Source organism: Gobio gobio (assembly GCF_949357685.1).
Source record: "Gobio gobio genome assembly, chromosome: 4".
Classification (NCBI taxonomy): domain Eukaryota; kingdom Metazoa; phylum Chordata; class Actinopteri; order Cypriniformes; family Gobionidae; genus Gobio; species Gobio gobio.
The window spans coordinates 12,598,172-12,623,996 of NC_137100.1; the positions used below are offsets into that span (position 1 = coordinate 12,598,172).

Sequence of the window (25,825 nt, forward strand, 5' to 3'; positions counted from 1 at the left end):
TTTTATTTTATTTTATAAAATGTATTTAATAATAATAATAAAAAAATTCTCTAAACCTTTCTAAGGACCCATTAGTGCTCCCTTGTGGCCTCCTGGGGGGTTGAGAAGCCCTGATTTATGTTAGCTACTTGTGTGTTTCATTTGTTTTGTTATAAACACAAATGTTTTATAATATTTTATGGTACTTTTCAGATATTACATGAAATTTCTAGACACAGAAACAGTTAAAGGGATCTGTTGATTACTTGTGTGTGGAGAAATAGATGCAATTGAAGGTCTAGAGATAGAAAAAACGAATGAAACAAAAGTTCTTCCCTATTGTAATGTATATTCATCACTTTAGAACTAGTAGCAATGACAGATTGGGCTGCAGCTTCAATAAAGTAATTAGTGTATTATCTGCATAGTAGCTAATGGAAGTTAAAGCCAGGATGACGTGACCTAAGGGAAGCATGTAGATGAAGAAGAGTAAAGGCCCACGAACAGAACCTTGTGGAACACCGTGTGAGACAGGGGCAGTAATGGACTTAGCCTGATGGATAGAAATGTAACACTGGCAGTCAGACAAGTAGGAAATGAACCATGACAGGTCAGTTCCAGAAATACCAAAAACAGAGAATCGTGAGATGAGAATACTGTTGGAGCCCGAGTCGATGGCTTTCAATAGCAGTACATTCAGGGATTAATTTGGCCCTGTGGATTTTGAGAAAATAAAGTCTCGCTAGTTCGTTTAATTTGTTCACTAATGTCAAAGTATAATTGTCATTTTCAAAATGTTTGCATAAAATTATGCTCAGAAGTTATGTTATCTTCCAAAAGATACTGGAAAATTATTCATATCTATAGTATTCAGTATTTGGGATAGGCCTACATATTTATTTTCTGAAGTCTTGACAGTGATTATGAATTCTGACCTACATAATGTTGCCAGTTCCTCTAGAAATAAGGATTTTTTATTAGGTTTCATATTAGTATTGCTCAGAATTGCCTGTAACTGTGATACAAAACCTCTTTTAAGAGTTCATTTATCAGCCATTGAAAACTCCATTAGCCTGTTGCACAAAGCTGGTTTCAGTTGTAAGTTTGAGATTAGTTTGGGCAAACTCTGGTCTTTCGAGCTCAAGAACGTGGATTGGTTTTTTAGCAGAGTTCATCACCATCGTAACTTACACTACATGGCTAACTTGCTCTAGGGCAGGTTTTATTCGCAGATCGCAAACCCAAACTGGACCAATCAGCTGCAAGTAAAGACGCAATAAAGCCACACCCCCTGTATCTCTCGTTCCAAATTCAAGCAGTTTAGAGTGAAAACACTTTTGGTGCTAATTATTCATTATATTTATATTATATGAATTATAATGACTTTTAATTCATATAATATATTCATATAATTAGTATATTAATTGACAAGTAGCCAAATATTAATATAAATATAATGCACACATTCATAATTCTTTTAAACAACGTGTATTCATTTGAGCTCTTTGTGAACCTATAATTATTAGGCATATTTCTTTGATTCACATTATTCTTTCAGCTGCCTTCTCAAACTTTCGCAGCAGCAGCAGTGTTTAGTTCCTGCTTTGTAAATGGATTTCATTTCATGATCATTTTCAATTCAGAAGAGAAGTGAATCAAACGGACACTCTGATTGGCTGTTTGCCGCACGTGTCACACTTCCAGGTGCATGCACTTCAGAGTTAAACCCGAGTTGACAGAGAACTTTTATACCCAGCTTTGAGAGACCGTTGAACTTGATCTAAACCAGGTTGGATTTATCTGGATTTGTCAACTCTAAACCTACTCTGAAACTCAAGAGTTTGTTCAGATAGCTTCATGTAACAGCAGTGGCGGAACTAGACTTTTATATATGGGGTGGCCAAGGCTACACAAGGGGGTCCATAGACCATGAAAGAATATAATGTGTAATGCTTATTTGTTTTCATTGTTTTGACCGATGTAACATTGTATTCTAACAAATAAACAACCAAAATTGTAGAAATTTCACAATTCTCGATTCCAACTAATATTTTCCAGCAAAAACTACAAGTGGCTAGTAGGTTACATACATTTAAAACATTATTGAATACAAGTGAACAGTCAGCCATAAAGTGAGAACAGTGCCAATAATTAAGTGCTTTAAATGAAGGTTCAGGTAACAGTATTTCAGGTACAGAAATTGAATAATCAAACGTACAATAACATTGCATAATCGTCACTGTATGAATTCAATATAGATGAATGCATGTTAAAACTACAAAAGTTATTCAGTAAAGATCAGTGGGTGTTATTTTTTTTCTTTTGTTCTTTAATTAACTTTAATGACAGACTGAAGGAGGTTTCTATTTATCCGTTCAAGCGCAAGACGTGCTCTCTGAGTTCGCGTTATTGATAAAGCGCCATGTGCTGCGCACCAGGCGCGTCGCGTTCTCATGTTCAAGGCGGCAATGCAAAACAGTGAATCTAAATCACCATAGCCTACAGAAAAAAAGGTTCCCTTCAAGAATGAAAAAAGTGGCATCGATGTGTGCGGAAACAAAAAAGCGCAAACTTTTAACATCTTTCCATAAGCACAGACTTTACACTGAAAGAAAAATGCTTAAATGTCTATAGGCCTACACACTTTTCCATGCAGCCTAGGGTGATGTCATTATACATTAACAACATTTTAAGACAAATTGTGTCGTTTAATAGTGAAGTGACGTGTGGCCAAGTATGGTGACCCATACTTGGAATTTGTGCTCTGCATTTAACCCATCCAAGGGCACACACACAGTAGTTAACACACACCCAGAGCAGTGGGCAGCAATATTGCTGCGGCGCCCGGGGAGCAGTTGGGGGTTCGGTGCCTTGCTCAAGGGTCTCACCTCAGTCATGGTATTGAGGGTGGAGGAGAGCGCTGGTTATTCACTCCCCCCACCGACAATTCCTGCCGGAGAGGAGACTCCAAACCGCAACCTTCTGGTTACAAGTCCGACTCTCTAACCATTAGGTCACGATGCCCCTAATAGGAAACTATGAATGGCGGTGCAGGCCAAACCGCAACCTTCTGGTTACAAGTCCGACTCTCTAACCATTCGGCCACGATGCCCCTAATAGGAAACTATGAATGGCGGTGCAGGATTGTTAACAACTCTGCGCTTATGTGCGACCCGTTTTATTATTAATCTGTTTGGCAACTAACGTTAATATTAAACGTTAATACACGAACAATGTGCCGCGCCGCCGCACGTCAAAATGCACGCTTCTCTCAAAAGGAGGTGGTATGGAAGTAGCGAAAATTTTGGGGTGGCCAGTCAGATGCAACCCTGGACACCCCTCTGGCTCCGCCACTGGCAACAGGTCTCATATTTGTTGACCACTAACCTGAAAATTGCTGCATCCCAGTATGGTGTAAACAATTACTTCTCGAAAGTGCAACATTAACCTTTTCAAAAATGCTAAATTAAAAAGCATGAAATTTTTAGGCACATTTGGATTCTTTAATAGTGCATATGATATGTAGTGGTGACTTGGAAAGTGCAAACCCATTCCTTATGAAAATGAAAGGAAACCATTTGTTACAAACAACACACTACAAAGCGTCTTTTTGTTAATGTTTAATTACTGATTCTTGGAAACCATTACAGCAAGTGGTGAGTGAAATGTTTCCCAACAGATAAAAGGCATTTTTATCGAATCCAACTGCAATCTAAAGCAATTTCAACTGCAAAACTTGGGGCCAGCCCTATCATTTTCCCTATTATTATTTTTTTTAAAACAAATGCTTTCTTGTTTCTAATGACAACCACATCAGTATAAAGTTGCTTTATGAACAAACTTGGCCTAATTGCACAGTGTTTCATCCACATGATTTTTTTCAAGGAGAGAATCAATTCTGGAATACCATTGAGCAGACTGATTTATGGGATTGCAGTGAATGTTTGTGCTGTTTTAACATCAGATTTGTTTTAGTTCTTAACTACAAAGATCTGTTTGGACAATCAGAGAGAAAATGCTGAACAGTCTGTCGTCGTTCTTTCAAGGGGAGGCACTACAGGTCCTTTCCTCTTATCAAAACGAACTTACTTGCATATGACAAAAAATATTACAAATGCACTTTTGCATTTAAAGGTACACGTCAAATCTTAAATATAAAGTTGTGCATGTAAATAAACATGCTTCTTGCTCTAAAGATATTAATTCAAATGCTAATTAAAATGGCTAAAAGTGGTGAAACATGAAACTATTGTATTTGCTATATGAGCAATACGTCAGTTCAATGAAAAAGTGTTCTATTTAATCACTGATGTAGTACCTCCCCTTAAGATACTCCAATCACAACTCACCATAAGCCAATGGAATGATTCAGCAAATGATTGAAAAGGAGAAATGAAAGCTGTTGGTTCATCGTTCACTTGAATTGAACTGCAGGTTGGGAGTTGGCATTGTCTGCTAATATCTTATAATATCACAAAGGTATGCACTAATATTGACTGAAATCGCAATACTGGTTCTTGAAGCTTTACGGTGCACCTTAACTTGCTAATTCTGTTGAACATGGTTGCTGAATACTGTATAATGCATACGTTAAAATTTGTGTCTCGATAAAAAAAAATCAACACAAGACCGAGCAGGTATGGAATAAGGGAGCCTGTCTGTTTTATTCACTTGTTTGCTACAGAATCTAGTCACCATTGGCCAGCCCAAGTCCTTAAACCTTATTCTGAGAGTTTATCTCTTGGAATATACCATTTTAAAAAAGGTGAAAAGCGTAAATGGCAAATAAATTAAACAGTATAAATTGAGGCCAAAAATGTTTTCTAAACTGCAACTGGTTACAACCAACTGGGAGTATAGCAGGGTATTGTTTTTTTTCCTGACCAACACTCTCTCATTTGTTAAGTCAGACATCATTGTCCATCTCGGAGGTAGTCTAGGATCGCTGTGTCAGTTTGTCCGTGTTGTACCATTGACCTTAAAACCACTTCCATTAGGTCTTTTATAGCATCTCTGATCATTTTAGATATTCTTCAATTTGTGGTTTCTGTTTGTTCATTTATAAAGTTGTTGTTTTGGTGTTAACTGTAAACGGAAAATAAGATGTCCAGTGAAGCATTAGTCCAAAGGTCTAGGCATCAAATTGGCTTCTTCTTTCCCATTACACCTCCATTCTTCCCTAAACATCCAAGAACTGTTTAGCCCTCATCAGTGTTCTTCCTGGAAAGAGAAATAGAGTTAATATACAAATATTAGAATTCTCCATTATTATTTGAACAGAGTAAAGATCTATTATTTATTGCTAGTGTGTGAGACACCCAGTTGAAGTTACAGTTTACACTTTCTATGCTTTGAGCTGTAGCTGTGTTTCCAGTCGGGCCAAAAGCTAGTGTGCTAGTGCGTGCCAGGGCCAGTCGTGTTTCCACTGTCACTTCCGGGGCTTGATCGGGCTTCCTCTGAACCAACGGCCAGGGGTTTTTGGCCCACCTAATACCTTAGTCCAAGAGGAGTGGTCATTAACAAAGGCGGAGTTTAGGAGACGGTCAACACCACTGCTCATTTCCCAACCGGAGTCGGACAACAGTGTTGTGCAAGTTACTTCCAAACTGTAATACATTATAGATTACTTGTTATTGTTGTTTAAAAGTAATTCTTTACCTTACAATATTACTGTCTCAGAATTGCAATACATTACATTACTCCTGTATTACTCTTGAGTTACTTTCACCAAAATAACTACAGAAGTAGAACTTAACATTCTAAAATGACAAAATGTACTACAGAGCGTTGTACATCCAGTAGAAGGCGATATGATGTATGAAGCTTCGAAGCGTTATGAATCAGGGAGTCGAATCATGATTCGGATCGCGTGTCAAACCGCCAAACTGCTGAAATTTGGCGATCCAAACTGCTGATTCGACTCACTGATTCATAACGCTTCGAAGCTTCATGATTCCGTGTTTTGAAATCGTCATCGCTATACAAGTCATTATTTAGGGTTTTTTTGCGCACAAAAACTATTCTCGCCGATTCATAAAGTTATTGTAGAAGCACTGTAGTGAGATGGACTTTGTAACAACGTCTTTAGTACCTTTTAAGGGTCTTGAGAGTGAACCGTGCATTGTGCCAATGGAGGCCTTTCAGAGCCATCAGATTTCAACTAAAATATCTTAATTTGTGTTCTGAAGATAAACGGAGGTCTTGCGGGTGTCGAACGACATGAGAGTAAGTAATTAATGACAGAATTTTCATTTTTGGGTGAACTATCCCTTTAAGCCTTGTTTATACTTTCGTTTGGCTCCGCAGCACGAACCTCCACTGACTGCGCACGCCTCGTCCGTTTGCGGAGGTGTTTATACTCGACGCGCTCGCAGTTGTGCTATTCTTTGAAATGACAGAGCCTTAAGTCTTATTTAGCCGCTTTTCTACTGGCCAGCGCGAGTTGTCATTTAGACACCACACGCGGCTATTGACTGACCACGAAAAGGCAGGCTAATAACTTACTTGCGTTTTTCATTCGTTATGTCTCGCTGTCTTGCTGTTTTTTTTTTTTTTTGGGAACAATTACATTTTGTGCTAAAAGTGTGTACATGTGAACATGTACGGAGTACAATATTACTGAAAATTGATTAGTAATGCCTTACACTACTGCGTTACAGCAAAAAAGTAATATATGTTACTTACTTTTGTAACACGTTACTCCCAACACTGTTGGACAATGATAGAGAGACTCAAGAAAAAGTATAATGCAACAGGACGTTTCTGAATGGTTAGTTGATGAATGTATATAGCTGATGTGGAGTTAACTATCTTCATGTCGTTGATTACCATATTCTGTCATGATAATCTATAAATTGAGATGCCTACAGCAACTCTTCCTCTTCCACGCCTTTGTTGCGTGGTCCCGGGGTTTATGTAAATTTTAGGGTTAGTGATGTCCCGTGAATAAGCTTGTTGTAGTCCCTACCAGCTGTTTGTTGTAGTCCTTAAAAAACTATTTATTTAAAAGAAACTTTCTCCCTTTGCTTTGAACTTTGAGCGTTGTAACTTTGCAGATATTGTTTATGCTCAAATAGCAACATTACACACTGACTAAGGCCCTGTCCCAAATGGCACACTTCATGTGCACTTTTGGTCTTGTGGACTAACAATGGCAGCTGCGTGCGCGTGTCCGTTAAGTCCACGAGACTGCAGGGTGTCCCATTTGTCATTTTAGGTCTCAGAATGGTGCTCGCGAGCACCCTTTGAGGTCGATATGCGCCATCGATGCGCAGTTCTGCCGAGCCCGCACTGGTGCGGGTTACGCAGCGGACTACTTCCCGGCAGTCAAAGCTGCATTACGTCGTGAAAGTGCGGACTCAGAAGAAGACCGTGAGGGTTTAGGGTGCCATTTGGGACAGGGCCTCAAGTTAAAAAAGTTAACTCATAATCAACCACCCCTTTAAACAATTTTCAGCTTAAAACTCACTTTCAGGTGAATGTTTGAAATAACTTCCTTGTGATTCAATGGGGATTCTGATCACCAATTGAGGCAGAAATATATTTATATGCAATGCTAAAGGCTACTTATGCGAACCATTGCGATGATAAATACACACATGTTTATGGAAAATACCAGAGACTGCTTGAAGAACGTAGACAAATCCTATGTAATTATAATTGTGTATTTATTGGGTTTCATGTTTTATCTGTCTTTTCCTGTGCCTTTGTTGATACCCGAATAAAGCATTATTTTTATTTATTAGTTTATTTGACAGGGACAATGCAGAAAAGACATTGCTACAATTTCAAGCAGCCGATGCTCCACATATAGGCTTCTAGCCAAAGGCTAATTTGCAGCCCCAGTCCCATCCGCATATGCAGTACGTCATAAAAAAACATGCACTCCAGTTAACTCGTATAACTCATAACTCCTTGTGAGCTCCCGCTGTTGGTCTGGCTGAAAGAATAATATAGTGAGCCGGGAGAGATCTCTCAAACCTCCTCAGATCGCATCATTTCATAGAAAATTAATAGAAATGCTCTTTCTAAAGAAATGTGATATTTTTGGACTTAAAAGTCTTAATGGAGTTGGTTTGTGCATACCTTTGATCACATACATGGAAGCAGGTGCAACTGAATAGGTATGCGTTCTCTTTTTTTGTGGAATGGTAAATACCAGTTTGATTCAGCATGATTGATGTGCACTCCTGACACAAAATTTGAATAAATTCCTGTCACAATTTGTTTTTATTGTAAAACGTTAGTTAAATATCGATGCTGGAATTGTAAGTCTTTAAGTAAAGACCAAACGTTCGCTTCTGTCATGCTCATTTTGGGATCTATCTAGTTTTCAATCAGCTGGTGAAAAGTTGGGGTTGTGTGACGCTGTTCTATGGAGGCATGTTAAGGGCAGGTTTTAGGGTAGCCCGACAGTGGAAACACAACTTGATTTTGGCCTCAATGCGCATTGCTAGCACTGGCCCGACAGTGGGGAAACAACTTGATTTTGGCCTCAATGCGCATTGTTAGCACTGGCCCGACAGTGGGGAAACAACTTGATTTTGGCCTCAATGCGCATTGTTAGCACTGGCCCGACAGTGGGGAAACAACTTGATTTTGGCCTCAATGCGCATTGCTAGCACTGGCCCGACAGTGGGGAAACAACTTGATTTTGGCCTCAATGCGCATTGCTAGCACTGGCCCGACAGTGGGGAAACAACTTGATTTTGGCCTCAATGCGCATTGCTAGCACTGGCCCGACAGTGGGGAAACAACTTGATTTTGGCCTCAATGCGCATTGCTAGCACTGGCCCGACAGTGGGGAAACAACTTGATTTTGGCCTCAATGCGCATTGTTAGCACTGGCCCGACAGTGGGGAAACAACTTGATTTTGGCCTCAATGCGCATTGTTAGCACTGGCCCGACAGTGGGGAAACAACTTGATTTTGGCCTCAATGCGCATTGCTAGCACTGGCCCGACAGTGGGGAAACAACTTGATTTTGGCCTCAATGCGCATTGTTAGCACTGGCCCGACAGTGGGGAAACAACTTGATTTTGGCCTCAATGCGCATTGTTAGCACTGGCCCGACAGTGGGGAAACAACTTGATTTTGGCCTCAATGCGCATTGCTAGCACTGGCCCGACAGTGGGGAAACAACTTGATTTTGGCCTCAATGCGCATTGCTAGCACTGGCCCGACAGTGGGGAAACAACTTGATTTTGGCCTCAATGCGCATTGCTAGCACTGGCCCGACAGTGGGGAAACAACTTGATTTTGGCCTCAATGCGCATTGCTAGCACTGGCCCGACAGTGGGATAGTGTGGTTGTACTTAATTAGCAAACATTACTGTGTAAAGCAGTTGTGTAAAGCCCTCCTCAAGTGAAAATCAACTCGGGTAAAGACCTGTGGTTCTACCTGCACGAGTTTACTGAGCAAGGACACCAACAAGGCAAGCCCCTGTAACACCTACAGTCCCTGGCCACCTCCTCTCCTCAGCCTGTCACCCTCTCTTTCTGACTGTGGAACTGTCAGTCCACTGTCAACAAAGCTGACTTCATATATGTGCCTTTGCCAGTCAGTCAAAATGTAATGTTCTGGCTTTGACTGAAACATGGATCTCAGCAGACAACACTTTCTCCCTCAGCTCACTCCACCATCTTCACTTTCTCCTACACCTCTCGTCTACTCATTTCCAACAGCTGAAAATGCACTCCTCTCTCCACACCCTGCAGTTACATTTCTTTTGAATACCATGACATCACTGTTATTAAAGCCAAACTTCTTCATATCATCAACTACTGCACACCTTTTCCGGAGGATGGCATGCCTCTGGTAGTTCTTGGTGACTTTCAACCTTCTCTGACTGCTGATGTCTTTGCCAGTTATTTCACTGATAAGGTGGCAACCATCAACAATCAGTTCTCTGCGCCACTTAACCACAACCAATCTCCACCCACACACATCCCACTCATTTCTTCAATCTCTCCCTTTACAGAGAATGAGGTCTACAAAGTGCCAGCTGTCCTACAACCTGTCCCTTTGATCCAATCCCCTCCCACCTTCTACAGGAGATCTCACCAACAGTGCTACCCACTCTAACTCACACCATCAACACATCCCTTATCACTACCAACTAATTTCCCACTGCATTTAAGCAGGCTCAGGTAACCCCACTGCTCAAAAACCCAACACTTAATCCTACAGCAGTTGAAAACTCCAGTCACGTCTATTCTTCCTTTTCTGTCAAAAACTTTTGAAGAGTTGAGTTCAATTTTTACCGGTCTGCTGAAACTCTACAGCTGGCAAGAGCGAACTTCAAATCATCCGTCCTTATTCTACTAGACCTGTCTGCTGCTGTTGACACTGTAAATCACCAGATTCTCCTGCCCACCCTTTCTGACTTGGTCATCCATGGTACTTTGGTGGCTTCAGTCTTACCTCAAAGGAATCTCTGAGTCACATCAGTTAATCACTGAGGTGCCTCAAGGTTCAGTGCTCGCTCCTCTTTTCTCCATTTATACAACTTCATTGGGAATGATCATAATGGTTTGGCTTCTTCTACCACTGCTTTGCAGATGATACACAGCTCAACCTGATGACCCAACTGTCTTAGCTCATATCTCTGCCTGCCTTTGAGACATCTCTGCCTGGAAGAAGCGTCAGCTCCAGCTTGCAAAGAAGGATCTCATTGCAATTCCTGCAGACCAGGAATTGGTTGGCCACATCATCACTGTGCAACTATGGTCAATAACATTAACATCAACCAGGACAACAAGGAACCTGGGGGTTGTGTTTGACAAGTGTGGGTATCTGCAGGTTGGAGTACTGGGTGTGACGAAAGGTTGGGGTGTGCCGAAAGGTAGGGGCATGGAAAAAGGTCTTTATCATTGGTCTCAAAAGCGGTTTGCCAGGGTGTGGGGTAGGGTTAGGGATTAGTTTCTGTTCAATTCACAGTTAGACATGCCTTCTTTCGGCTTGTCCATTACTCCAAACTTACTGCAGCTATCCCGGTCTCGTGTTTTATGACAAACTGAGTTTTTCCACCCATATTTCAACAACGGCCAGGTCTTGCAGGTTTGCGCTTTATAGCATCAGGAAAATCAGACCCTTCCTGTTCTGAGGTATCACAAACAATGTCTTGTCCAAGTTCTTGTCCTTTCAAGACTGGATTACTGCAGTGCTCTCTACTGGCAGCTTCTGCAGATGATTCAGAATATTGTAGCATGTTGTAGCATCAGCCAAAGAGAACCCTTGTCACACCGCTCTTGATCTCTCTGCACTGGCTCCCAGGTGTGGCAAGACACTGGCTTTTAGGGCTGCAACTAGAACAGAACCTCCCTACCTCAAATCCCACCTACAAGTGTACGCTCCCTCCGGCCAGCTAAGGTCACTGAATGAGCGATGCCTTATTCCTTCACAAGACAACAAAAAGTCACTCTCCAAACAGAGAGGGTCTCTGTTCCTCACTAGTGGAATGAGCTGCCAACCTCTGCCCAAACTGCTGAGACCATCATACCTTTGCAGAAGCAAGCACTTAACCATCACACACCCTTAAACCAATGCACTTACACACACAAATACATTTCCCTTTTCTAGCTTGCTTCAAATATACCTGGCATTGTATATTCTGAATATTGTTGGCTCGTTGACAAATTGCTTTTGTTCCTTTCTTGTTAGTCACTTTGGATAAAAAAACAGCTGCTAAATGCATAAATGCAAATCTAATTAACCTCTTGTGTGAAGGAAGTGTCTTCTTGATGAATTCCATTTGCAGAATTTGCACTTGCATGTGCCTGTGAAGATGAAGAAAAACCATTTCAATATTTATTATACTGTTGAAATTTGTTAGTGTACAAGTTATAAATAGGACCCAAACTACCTGTAGCTGAAGAAACACCAAGCAGCAGGTTGAGGTGCTAACTGTCTGCATGTTTACCTGGTTCTTGTCCGGATGGGTACACATGGCCTGCACTAGCTGGTCCACATGTTGGTTGTGTTCCAGAGCGTTCCTCAGGGCATCTTCTGTGCTCAGCAGCCTTTGACGCAGACGGGTCATCTCTGTGTCTGAAGCAGATGGGTCCATCATAGAGTATCGACGGTGGTCTGGAGACGACCTTTCCCGACTCTGATATAAGGAAATTGTACAAATTAAACGGGATGAACAATACATCAGTTAACATATCGGTATATAAAAAGTATAAAAAAGTGAGGTGCAAACTAGTTACAGTAAAGATGCTTATATTGTTATAAAAAAATCTCATTCAAATAAATGATGTTCTTTTTAACTTTCTATTCATCAAATAATTCTGAAAATTTTTCATGGTTTCCACAAAAATATTAAGCAGCATAACTGTCAACTGTGATAACAATTAGACACGTTTCTTGAGCACCAAATCAGCCAATTAGAATGATTTCAAAAAGATCTTGTGACACTGAAGACTGGAGTAATGGCTGCTGAAAATTCAGCTTTGCCGTCACAAGAATACATAACATTTTAAAATATATTAAAACAGAAACCAGGTTAAAATTGTTACATTTTAAAAATGTTACATTTTAATTTTAGGTTGCTTTCACACTGGCCGTTTATGGGAAATGGGGCACGGTTTGCATGAAAAATTGCTAATGTGAAAGCTGTCATGCGGACCCCGGGTACCGATCCTGAGACTATCTGAATGAGGTTGTCCGAGTTCAATTGCACTCGAACTGTGGCGCGATTCACGCGATTGTGAAAGCAACACAGACTCGTGTGCGCACATGTTAAGAAAGAAAAGTAACATGCGCATGCGTTTTAACCGATGTATTTAGTTAAATAAAACTCATGTAAGGGAAGATAGCGATAGCATAGCGAGTGAAATATCTTTAGTTCACCATGCAGAGTTCTATAAGGGCAGAGCCTAAACCCATCAAAGGATTTATATTCACTGTCAGCATGTAGTCTGAATGAGGTGGTCTGAGTTCGGTTGCACTCGAACTGTGGCACGATTCACACGATTGTGAAAGCAACAGAGACTCGGGTGCGCACATGTTCAGAAAGAAAAGTAACTTGCGCATGCATTTTAGCCGATGACGATGTATTTAGTTCAATAAAACTTATGTAAGGGAAGATAGCGATAGCATAGCGAGTGAATGAATGAATTGTCCAATCCACTGTCTCAAAAGATTCCGTTTGCAAGCAGCAGAAAGCCACCTTCCTGCGACGCACATACAGTAAACCCAAGTGTCGTTTACTCAGCTGCACATAATAGCACCAAATTAATAAAAAACACAGTATATTGGCCACGTTCTGTTTTCTTTCATGCTGCATGTACGTTTGTGATGGCGTAAGATGACGGGGGCACCGGAAACAATCACACTCGGACCGCAGCAAATGTGACCAGTGAGACAGCCCCCTAAAAGTGTCAATGGCATTAGATGTTTGCCATAAAGCAATGACAATGCAGTTGTAGGTTTCTGCCCACGTCTCTCACCAGCAGCAAAAGTTTCTCCCGCAGGGTTTTAATGTCATCCTGAAGTTTCTGCTCCTTCATCCTCCACTCCGCCCTGTGGACTTCACGGCTAAGATCCCGATCCACTCCAGCAGAGTGGCGCGGAGATTCCAGCAATAACACCCGAAGCTCATTCAGGCTCCTGATTCGCATTACCATGCACACACACAGAGGAAAAGACAACATATTGCACAAAACAAATATTAATATCAAAAAACGAATTTGTTGTTGACATTTAAATGGTGGCTGTAATAAAACGTTTTTATGACAGATTTAATTAAACATACATCAAATAATGAAGACAACAGGGTTAGTGTATAATAGATGTGTAATATAGTGCATTTAGCAAAATGCTCCTCTCGAGTTGAATGGCTTTCCTGAGGTAATGTTTTTTTTTATTGTTTTATTGACATTAGACACAGTGAGTGTAAGTTGTTCAATAAGTTGTTTCTTTCGGATGTTTATTCATGTTTATTTCATGCTATAAATAGTAGTAAAAAGGAAGAGCAGAACCGCACTGCCGTTTGAACTGAGGATGATCGAGATCTGTCACACCACATTAAATGTTGTTATAAAATTGACAGATTTTGAAAGCTCAGACTTTGTTTCACATCTCTGTGCTTAAATGAATATTTTTCATGAATATTTATATTTTATTGGTGCATCACTAGTAATTGGGGATCTGCCTGTGTCTCTCGTTCATCCAAAGTATTTGAGAAGTAAAAAAATTACAGAGAGCAATGTGCGTACACATATTTTTAGTTCACCATGCAGAGTTCTATAAGGGCAGAACCTAAACCCATCAAATGATTTATATTCACTGTCAGCATGTAGTATTGACTGAAAAGACTAAATGATGTTTAGGTCACAGTTTTAATCAACGTAATAGTCTTCATTAACTTAAATTGCTCTTGAGAGGATTACAATCAGCAATGGTACATGAGCAACCATTTATCCTGGCGTATTGGGAAGCAATACAATCCAGATGATGGTTCTCCATGACAGAATTAGTACTCCACCATTTGTTTTATCTCCAAGTACATACTTGTTTCAAGTGTAAGAAAGAATATCAAAGAAGACAACAACTTTCCAGATGGCTCATGTTGTCATTATCAAGTGGTTAAAACCTCACACCCGTAATAAATTACAGAGTCCATGTTATGCTCCTTACTTCTCTTTCTTCAGAAGCTCCTGGCTAATAATCACCAGCTGGCCTGATGCATCATGGGATTTCTTGGTCATGGACTCCAGCTCCGCCTCCAAACGTGTCTTCTCCCTAAAGAATCCTTCTGCCGCCTTCTCTCCCAAACGAACCTTTTCCTCCAAGGCTACACACAAGATGCAGTTGATTTTAATGTAAGAAAGAGAACAAAATATCACTAGAATCATCCTTTGTTGTTTTATTAAACTTATGAGAATATAATGTCAATCTTTAAATGTGATAATTACCCGTTATTTGGGTCTTCAGGGCATCTACTTGGGTTGTTAGAGTGGATACTTCTTTTTCCCTTTTTGTGAGTTTCTCCAGAGTTTCTAATAGAAAGTATGAAGTTATAAACAGGCAAAGAGAACATATTTCATGTTCTGAAATGTCTGAAAACGTTAAAGATTACGATGGTGATTCACTATTTTCATTATAGAAACTACTGTATAATTACAGATTAAAAGGGAAATAAAACATGATACCAGAAGGATTTGGTATACCAGTCAACTAATTTATGCACACTATTGTTCAAGTTTTGAATTTCTTTTATTTTTGAAAAAAAAAAGTATACTTTTATTCAGCAACGATGCATTAAAGTGATCAAATGTGATAGTTAAGAAATGTATAATGCTATAAAGGATTTATATTTCAAATAAATGCTGTCCTTTAGAAAAATTTAGATGCATCAAATACTGAAAAAAAAGTATCACAGTTTACATAAAATAAAAAAATGAAGCAGCACGACATTGATAATAATAGGAAATGTTTCTAATCACCAAATCAGCATATTGATGAATGATTTCTGAAGGATCATGTGACACTGAAGTATAAAATATATTAAAATAGAAAACAGTTATTTTAAATTGTGATAACAATATTACTGTTTTTACTGTGTTTTGCTCAAATAAATAAATTGGGGCGGCAGTGGCTCAGTGGTTCATGTAGGTTGGCTACAAACTGGAAGGTTGGTGGTTCGATCCCTGGTTCCACCTGACCAAGTGTCGAGGTGTCCATGAGCAAAACACCTAACCCCAGCTGCTCCCGACGAGCTGTATGGCGCCTTGCATGGCTGACACCGCCGTCGGTGTGTGAATGGGTGAATGTGAGGCAATGTGTAAAGCGCTTTGGATGGCCATTGGTCTGTTAAAAGCGCTATATAAATGCAGTCCATTTACCATTTAAATGCAGCCTTGGTGAGCATCTTACCAATCAAACTGATCATCTGATCAATCTTACCGACCCCAAACTTTTGAACAGTAGTGTACAGTACATCAGTTAAGATATGTTACATAATAATTATGTAATTTGTAATAATTTTTTGTAATTTCATAATAATTTGTACACGTACCTTCCATATTCTGTTTAAGTTTAATCTTCTCTTCAGAGTTGTCATTATTTTCAATCATCTGGATGTGGAGAAATAAAGTTAATCCCAATCAAATTTGAACAGCATTCATTTTGGAATTTTTGTTATAATTTGGAACTAATATGATAGGATTTCAATGGGATCACATAAGGATCATCTAAGTATCAAATAAGATCCCACTGGATCCTAATGGAAATGTCATACTATTTTTTACTAATTTCATACTATAAATCATAAAAAAGGGTATAGTCCCAGAGGTCACTAACGTTAACATCCTGGGTGGTGTGATCCGTCTCCACAGCTTGCAGTCGGTTCTCACTGACCCTCAGCTTCTCCTGAAGAGAGAGGATCTCTGCTCGGCTCTGAGCTTCAGCCTTCTGCAGGGCTTCATAATCTACCATCTTCTTCTCAGCCAGCTCCAGCTTCTCTTTGAGAAGTAGGGTGGCATTTTCATGCTCTTCGTGGGACTTATCCATCTCGCAGATCCTCAACTCAGACTTTTGGAGCTTCTCTAAAACCTCTTTGAACTCCAGAGTATGCTGGTTGCTCTTAGTGTCCACCTGGATCTTCCAGTTCTGCTCGCTCTCCTCTAGCTGATCCCGCAGATCCTGAATCCGGGCACGTAGGTCTTCGCGCTCTTTGGACATCACGGCGGCCTCAATCTCATGCTTGGCCTTCAAGTTCTCTAACTCCAGTTGATGCTCCAACTTTAAGCTCTCCAGAGCTGCTCTCATCTCAAGTGTGGTTCCTTCACCCTCTCCTCCGTTGCTCTCACTGGCCCCACGATCTCCCGTTAATGAGGATTTTAGCTCTTCTAGAGCACGTTGATGGTCTCCAACCAAAGCGTCAAGCTTGGCTTTCCAGCTGTCCATCATCTCCATGTTTTCACGAGTGGCCTGCTGAAGTCTTTGCTTCAGGTCGGAGATCTCTTGGCCCTGACGTTCTGTGGTGGCTTTAAGGCGTTCAACTTCTTTCTGGCTGGTGCTCAGTGACGCTTCGTACCTCTCACGCAGCACACTCTCTTCGCGGCGTTCGCGGCCTGCGGAGAGAAGCTGTTCCCGCAAGACCAGAGTTTCCGAGCTTACGCCTGGCCCACTGTCTCCAGCATCTGTGCCTGGGCCGGAGGAGCTTCTCTGAAGCCGAACCTGGAGTTCCTCGACCTCAGCCTTGCGCAGGGACAGTTCCTCTTCCAGCTGCATAACACGACTCTTGTCCTCAACTGTAGTTTGCTAGAGGACAGAGAGAGGGTCATAAATCTTGCATGTTACACCGTTTATATGCCAAAGCCTCCAGTTCTTCTACTCAGGGGCAGCTCTCAAAGGATTTAGTGATTTTTTTTCAATAAGACCTTTGACCTCAGTCTTAGGATTTAATTAGTGATCCAAAACAGAGCAACATTTTAGAGAGTGTTATTACATCCAAGGGAAAAATCATAATGACAAAATGGTGATGCAAATAACAATATCAACAACTAAACTAGGGGTGCACAATATCAGGGTTTGTACAGATACTGTAAAAATGAAATTCCAGGAAATTCAGTACTACAATTTTTCAAATTCTAAAAAAGGTCAAAAGCTGTATCAAATACTTGGAAATATAAGAGCAATATCACACTCAGAGCCATGTGAAATGGCATATCAGATGGGCTCCAGCGTTAATTTTGCCTGAAAAGATTTTATTTGTGTTTTTCCGGAAAAGAAAAACAACTAAAGACTAATTTCATATATACGGTCTTTTAATAATTCAAGCACTTTTAAAGTACGTCTTCATAACCATGTCTGCTTTCAAGGTTTTTCCAAGTCAAATTCATTCATGTACTTTAGCACCTTGTACGAACCCTGCAATATACACCGGGAACTGTAATGGCCAATACGGAATAAACCTGTATAGGTCCTTAACTTTAAAAAAAAAAGAGGAAATTATAATTTTAGGGACATTACATTTTTATTAGGGACATTATTTGAATGACACTTAAACATAACTCAATAAAACAATTCTCATTATTGTAATGTAAAATAGTAATTCTGTAATATTGTAATGGAAATAACTTATTTTTTTCCTCAAAATACAAAATACTTACATGATGCACAGTTACAAATGAACTTTACAAATGTACTTCACAATTTTTATAATAATTTTTTTGGGGGGATTACAGTAATGATATTTGTTTTTAATATAGTAGACTACAGAGAACTGTTTATTATAATAATAGTACTTGACATTAACTTTTTTGCTCACCAGCAACTGTAGCTACTGGTTTTTCCAAAGTTACTAGCCACTAGCCAGCATTTTCACATCGATACCATATATACAAGGCAAAAACTGCCATATATATATTTTTTTATATCATCTTATAATTTGGCAGTAGGTATATAAGGTTGCTGTAAATGTAATGGTATCGTGCACCTAAGTGCAGCTGGTCTCGTGCATCTATTCTGTGGAAAATAAGTATTGGAAGCATTTCAGATATTTCAGTATCGATATCTATCGAAAAAATTTTTATATTTTTGACAAGATTACGTTGCACTTAATTTATTATTTCAGATGCCTTTTTAAAAGACTACAATTGAAAAATGTATATATTATATATAAAATTCGACCCGCCAAAGTGGCTAGTAGGAGTGACTGCGTTTCACACCACTGCTGAAATCCATCCGCATTTGGTGGGTGTTAATGTAAAGCCCTGATTATTATTGTTGTTATTATTATACTGGAAGCAGATAATATAAGTGATTATTTTTTTACGCATCATATTGGCTATCTGTAAAAGCCAAAGTTTATATATTGTGCATCCCTAAATAAACATTTTAATGTTGCTGATAATCCGAATGATCTATCTTGGAGAGTTGCCCACTTGAGATTTTGTAACCGGAAGGCATTACAGGCATGTGAAGCAAACAAAGCATTTTGTTTGGCCAACAAACATTTCAGTGAATAACCATTTCTTGAAAATGGCTCTTGCATGTGCAAAAAAGCAGATATAGTGCAACCTAAGAAACTACACCAGCATTCCTGTTGAATTCAAGCCCAAGCAAGCGTTCCATCTGTCCATCAAGAAGCAGCCAGGCAAATATGAAATGGCACAGACAGCACACAGCAAGTCCAAAAGAACACAGGCAATTACTACTATGATTCAAACTATATATACACAGTAAATAAGATGTTTTTTTCATTTCATAGAGCACACCAAATATTAATGTTAGTCATTGTGGAGTCATCTGAAAATTTGATAGTTCCAAGGAAAATCTCATTAGAGGTTATCAGAGATCAGATAATACTACAAGAGTTCAGAGATGAAGCCTCAAACCACAAGAGAGAAGTGAGAGGAGCACACATCTAAATAGATTGTTCATTTTTAAAGTAGAAGGTCCCTCTGAAAACCACACAGTATGTTACTCCCTTTATACCACCTTGACACTCTTGTCCAGCCTCATGGGTGCTGGCTGGAACCTGCCTCTGACCTGTTGATAAATGTGAAATCCTGTTGATTAGAGTGCCTGGACTGTGCTGGATTCACTCACCGTCATTCACAATGACAGCCAAAACTACACTTTTACATGTACTGAAGTAAATGTGTGTGCTGCTTCCCCACACAAAACTCCCACCACAACCACAATGCTAGAACTTTATCGATGGTTGTCAGGGTGTTGCTAGAGTGTCACGGGTGGTTGCCAGGACATTGCTAGGCACTTGCTAGGGTGTTTGTGGCGGTTACTAGGGCATTTGTGTTTCTGTGTGTTTGCTAGAGAATTGGTAGGTAGTTGATAAGATGTTCTGGGTAATTGAAAGTCTGCAAGGGCATTGCTAGTCACTTACTAGGGTGTTTAGGATGTTGTGGTTGGTAGCTAGGGCATTACTAGGTGGTTGCTAGAACATTTCTAGGTATTTAGGGTGGTCACTAGGATGTTACTAGGGTATTCTGGGTGGTTACTACGGCATTGCTACAAGGTTCGTAGTATGTTCTGGATGGTTGCTTGGTGGCTGTCAGGGTTTTCTGGTTGGATGCTAGTGTGTTGCTAGACAGTTGTAAGGGTGTTCTGGGCATTTTCTAAGACATTGCTAGGGTGTTCTGGGTGGACAATAAGGTGCTGTTAGAGTGTTTAATAAGTGATAATTGAGAGGGTGTGCTGGGTGTTTGCAAGAACATTGCTAGTTGGTTGCCAGAGTGTGTTTTAGTTTGTAGCTAGGCCATTGTTAGGCAGTTGTGAGGGTGTTATGGCATGTTAACTTTGATGTAGCTAAGTAATGGATGTAGGATATAGTTGCTAAGGTGTTTTGAGTGTTCACTAGGTTCTTACTAGTGTGTTTTGATAGGTCACCGGGGTGTTGGTAGGGCGTTCTAGGAGATCACTAGGGAGCTGTTAGGGTATTGGTAATGGTCACTAGGGCATTACTAGGGATTTTTAGGTGGTCAATAGGGCATTGCTAGGCAGTTGTGAGGTTTTTTTTTTATGTTGTTCTGCATGCTTGCCTGGATGTGGCTAGGTAATTGCTAAGGTATTTTGGGTGTTCATCAGGTTCTTACTAAGGTGTTTTCAGTGGTCACCAGGGCGCTGCAAGGGAGTTCTGTGTGGTCACTAGGGCATTTCTTGGGATTTCTAGGTGGTCACTAGGGCATTGCCAGGCAGTTGTTAGGAGTTTTCTACGGTGTACTGTGTGTTTGCTTGGATGTAGCTAGTCAGTTGCCAAAGTATTCTGAGTGACCACTAGTCTATAACTAGGTTGTTCTGGGTGGTCACCAGGGTGTTGCTATAGTTCAACCACACATCTCTAAGACAATCTTGTCTCCAGTACACAAAATAACAGCGTAGCACAAATTGTGTGGGATGATTTAAGTGCAAAAAGATTAATAAGAGGAATAGGAGTTATATGTAATCACCAATCATAACTGATACCTTAGCAACTGCATCTAATTATAGAAAAATGAGGGCTACAAATACAACGTCGAAGTGTCAGAGGGAGTTTTGTCACAACCCTTTCAGAGGCTGGAGGCTTTATTTGAGCATCTAAAAAATAATATGAAGGCTGAAGTGGGGAAGTGAGATCACTGCAAAGGAGAAGATAACTTCTCAACTCCACTGGAGGGTCTAGGGCAAATGCTTAGAGAAAAAGAAGTAGATAGACATGAAAAAAATATTTTGCAAATGAAAGGTGAAAGCAGTTGCTGGCTATCAGGAGCAGTGCTGCCCCACAAGAGACAGACAAAGATCTCCAACACTCATGACTTTGGAGTTTCACAGCATTGCGGATTCTGATCTGAGCTGGAGTAAATTCCAATTAATTGAATGTAAATGTTAATAAAAATGGGTGAGATTAAATTTGATCAAATCTACCAAAGACTGAAATATCTGATCGTTTCTGATGCACTAGCTTAGTTCAAATATATCTAATCAGTTGCACATATGAACTTTAACAGCCCTTACAAACATGTCAGATCAAATAAGTACATATTTGAGAGCTTTTGGTGAATGATGGAGATCCCAGGCCTGGTCAATCAAGCACAAGCAGTGGAGGCCCATAGGCATGGGCTCTAATAAATGGGCAGAAACATGGCGAAGGGAGAGATGGCTACAGTGTTTCCTCTCCCTGCATGTTTACCATATTTTCCTCTAACTCTTTCTGAAGCCGCTCTGCTTTGGACTTTTCCAAATGCAGACACTGCTCGAGCTGCCGAATACGGGCATGCTCCAGTTTGGTCTGAGTCTAAAGAGAGAAAAAGAGTGGTGAAACGGAAAGACACGAGAGAAAGAGAAAAAAAGACATACATAGGTAGCAGAGAAAAAGATTAACAGGTCTTAGCTATTCACCAATCATAAAAGTTAAGAAGACAGGACAGAGTATGTTTTTATATTCAGCATGACAGTATAGGGCTGGATGAAAGGACATGTATTTAACCTGATATTTCAACAGACTTTAGTCAGACTGGACAACACATTTAATTTTTCGCAAATGAAAATGAGACCGTATTCGTACAGTAAGTAAATGCTCAGCATTTTGTACTGTCATAAGGTCGAAGATCATGCCTAATATTCATAATGCATGATTTTTGAGGACTGAAAGTGTTAGGAAAGACAATTTCAATGTTTTATCAATTATATAATTCAATAATAGCCTCAATTTTCTTTTCTACGAATCTATTATCTTAATAGAAATCCTTCAATTAAAAAACAAAACAAACAAACAAAAAAACTCATTGCACACCATCTTCCAGTAAAGTAGTAGTAAAAATGGCAGATACCTCCAGATCTCCTTTGGTAATGGACTCTTCCTCAACTCTGAACTGAAGATCTTCCACCTTCCTGTCATAACACATAATAGCCACCAGGTGTCAGGAAATTCTTCATTTTTCTTCAATTTCTTTGTTTTGCTGGCAGATAAATCAGTATTGGACTTTATGCTGACACCTATAGGTGTGCATGCAGCATCACACAAAAATAAAAGGTGTTTAATTACCAAACACTATTGTAGAAATACATTATTCGCATGTGTATTTATCACAGAGTAGACTATGATGTATCAGCGTGATGTATCAGCGTAAGGTAAGCTGTGTCGCCCTGGTGTTAATATATATAATTGGGCTCAATTTGCTAGATCTCATCATACTGCTGGCAGTAATTAAGGAACATGAAAACCGTGATAGGCATTTTTGTCCTACAACATTTTTTTTTTGCATGTCAAATTAAACTTTCTACCAAACTTTATTACCAATGTATAAAACCATGTAAAAATGCATGCTAAATATTTAGCCAAATCATTAGATGAAGAATTTTCCCCAAAAGTTGTGAGGGCAGGAAAAACACAATCACTCTGAATATTACACCTTTTCCTGGCTGTTTATATTCAGGACAATATGTTATTGTCCATAAGAATGTGTTTTTCCTAATTTATTTTTATTTGAAACATAGTATATAGATATTCCTACTGAATCAACTTCTCACTGGATCACACTATTTATATAATATTTTGGAGAACTCTGTAGCCCTTTCTATGGGCCTATGATATAAACCAGTGGTTTTCAACCTTTTTGACTTGAAGGCCCCCATTGTCCAACATTTTTTTTTTAAAGGCCTCTCAATACAAAGTAAGACATTTGTGCCAATATTTCTTCTACAATTATGACAAAGCTGCTTCTTTTTAATCTTTTTTATATAAACATAAACTGGGATGCAATCAGAAAACATTTTTATTAAAGGGAAAAGAAGAGATATTTCTTCATGTTATGCATTTTTTTTACATTTTAAGTTTATATTAAGACCATTTCATTTTATTAATAATATTATTAATATCCTGTGGCCCCTTGGAAGTTTGCTGAGGTTGAGAACCATTGATTGGTCGGCTTTTATTACGTATATTTTGTGAAGGAACTAAATGCGCTCAAACGTTATATGTGTGTACATTTGATGGTATTTTGACCAGAAGTTGAGAACTCGTGAAGTGCTTATAAAATGTGTAAATGAGTCAAAACAGCGGCAGGAATCCCTCCGTCACACACATAAACAAAGATCTGCTGTGAGGAGATGTGGTTCTGATGCCTGTACCGAACTGTGATGGGCAACATCATGAGCATTCTGTCCTTTTTCGCATTTTGTGACATCATGTCCTGTCTTTGGTGCGGTTTGAATGAAATATGAACGCAACATGGACCAGAGTTTGTCTGGAAGCGGACTTGTTTGGGGTGCACCAGGGTTCGCATGGCAGCATTCACACTTATTCAAATGAATTGCACTTACAGAGCAATCGCACCAGGGTTTGCTTTAATCGAACCAAACGCGCGCGCGTGTGTGTGTGTGTGTGTGTGTGAACACACCCTTAGTGCACCTTTAACTGAAGAACAATGACACAATAACACCAGGTTGATGTCCAAAAAAACCTCTACCTTCTCTCTTCTTCAAGCTGATTGGCCAGTTCCATTTTGTCTTTCTGAGTGCTTGCCAGTAGGGCTCGGACTTGCTGTAGGTTGCTCTCTGTCTCTGTTGCATACTGAATGAGATAAGAGAAAAGGTCATTTGTTCTTCAGAAATTCATGAATGTGGTGTTAAATGGAGCATTTATGTAAATGTAGAGTAAATGTAGTAATTGAAATGCTCATATAAGTGTTGTGTTTATGTGTGTGAGTCACACCTGCAGATGTCCGGCCTTCATCGCCGACAGCTCTTTTTCCACCTCACAGATACGGCTGGTTGCCTTGGCTACCTCGGCCCGCTCCAGGTCTCTCTCGGCCAGGAGCTGCTCTATGTGCTGCTGTTTCTCCTTCAAGGCCTCCTGCAGAGCTGTGGTCCCAGAGATCTTCCGTGCGTACCTCGACGACGTCTCGGTCAACTGCCAGAAATAAAGGCAAAATGTGAATTGAATTTGACACACATTAAGACAGTGGCATCAAAAAGCAACACTGTAAAATGTCAACATAAGACATTTGTGATTTGCATTGGCACTCTCTTCTTGGCGTTTTAAAGTGTCTTACCAGGCCGGTGCGGCTAGGTCGGCCCCCAACGCTGGAGGCCACTGAGCTGACAGAGCTGATGGAGGAGCTGGAGGGGCTGTGAGCAAGAGACGACACACCCATGGCCATACGCTTGCTCTTCTTAGCTTTAGCTGGACTGGTGGATGGGAAGCCAATCCGAATCACCTTGTGGATCGGAGCAAAGAGGCCAAACTTGGGTGGACATTGAAAATATCTAAGGAGAAACAGAGAGAATAAGGATGTGAGAGAGGAAATGCAATATATTCAAGGGTAGCATATAGAACACCAGAACATTAAAGTGTCATGCTTTAGCCTGGTCGTTCACACCTCCGAGTTGAAAAAGTCTCAAGAAATGGGCGTGTAAAGCTGTGGAAAAGTGGGAGAATAGAAGGTGGGAAAAGGGGAGACAACAACCAATAAAACACAGACCTGCAACACACTCATTATATAGACAAGTGAATATTAAAATATGACCACCATATATATATATATATATATATATATATATATATATATATATATATATATATATATATATATATATATATATATATATATATATATATATATATATATATATATATATATATATATATATATATATATATATATATATATATATATATATATATATATATATATATATATATATATATATATATATATATATATATATATATAATATTATATATATATAATATTATATATATATAATATTATATATATATATATATATATATATATATAATATTATATATATATAATATTATATATATATAATATTATATATATATATATATATATATATATATATATATATATATATATATATATATATATATATATATAATAAAAAAAAAGAGTTGAGGGCACCTCAATGCATTTTAAAAATATAACCCTATATGACAACCAACTCCCAAGAACGAGGGAGGAATGCGGAAGAACATCATCTTTTTTTTGTAATTTAGTATCATTCAAATACTAAGTATGAAACTAGTATCATTAAAAAGTCTAATATTAATACAATTATATAAAAAAAGTTAAAAAAATACTTTTTAAAAAGCATTTTCGGTTCAGGCAAGTGCATCCAGAATTGCAGTTTCGGCCCAGAATTTTAATTCCGGTGCATCCCTAGTTATTATAGTTAACTAAAACCATAAATAAAAAACATTTTTGTTGCTTGAAATAAAATAAACATTAACTGTAGTTTAACTTGATGTACTAAAATAACTTAGAAGAAATTAAAATGAATAAAAGAAACATAGACATTAAAAAAACAATAACTAATAAAAATAACAATCATTGAACTAAATTTCTAACATTTCAAAATTAAAACGGAAAATAA

General features: G+C 39.2%; 1 protein-coding gene across 2 annotated transcripts in view; it reads right to left on the reverse strand.

Annotated features, from left to right (window-relative positions):
- Nucleotides 1-3,590: 3,590 nt before the first annotated feature.
- clip2 (CAP-GLY domain containing linker protein 2) overlaps nucleotides 3,591-25,825 on the reverse strand; it is a 68,011-nt gene continuing 45,776 nt past the window's right edge. Inside the window, exons 5-17 of one of the 2 annotated variants that reach the window (XM_079814455.1) lie at nucleotides 24,481-24,694; nucleotides 24,141-24,338; nucleotides 23,896-23,999; nucleotides 22,258-22,318; nucleotides 19,430-19,480; nucleotides 16,286-17,248; nucleotides 16,002-16,059; nucleotides 14,899-14,982; nucleotides 14,621-14,777; nucleotides 13,432-13,591; nucleotides 11,901-12,089; nucleotides 11,695-11,757; nucleotides 3,591-5,199 (exon numbers count right to left, since the gene is read on the reverse strand). In XM_079814455.1, coding sequence (XP_079670581.1) covers nucleotides 5,188-5,199; nucleotides 11,695-11,757; nucleotides 11,901-12,089; nucleotides 13,432-13,591; nucleotides 14,621-14,777; nucleotides 14,899-14,982; nucleotides 16,002-16,059; nucleotides 16,286-17,248; nucleotides 19,430-19,480; nucleotides 22,258-22,318; nucleotides 23,896-23,999; nucleotides 24,141-24,338; nucleotides 24,481-24,694 — 2,314 coding nt within the window. In that variant the 3' untranslated portion in view covers nucleotides 3,591-5,187. The remainder of the gene's footprint in view (nucleotides 5,200-11,694; nucleotides 11,758-11,900; nucleotides 12,090-13,431; nucleotides 13,592-14,620; nucleotides 14,778-14,898; nucleotides 14,983-16,001; nucleotides 16,060-16,285; nucleotides 17,249-19,429; nucleotides 19,481-22,257; nucleotides 22,319-23,895; nucleotides 24,000-24,140; nucleotides 24,339-24,480; nucleotides 24,695-25,825) is intronic. The other variant, XM_079814456.1, reaches the window with a different exon arrangement.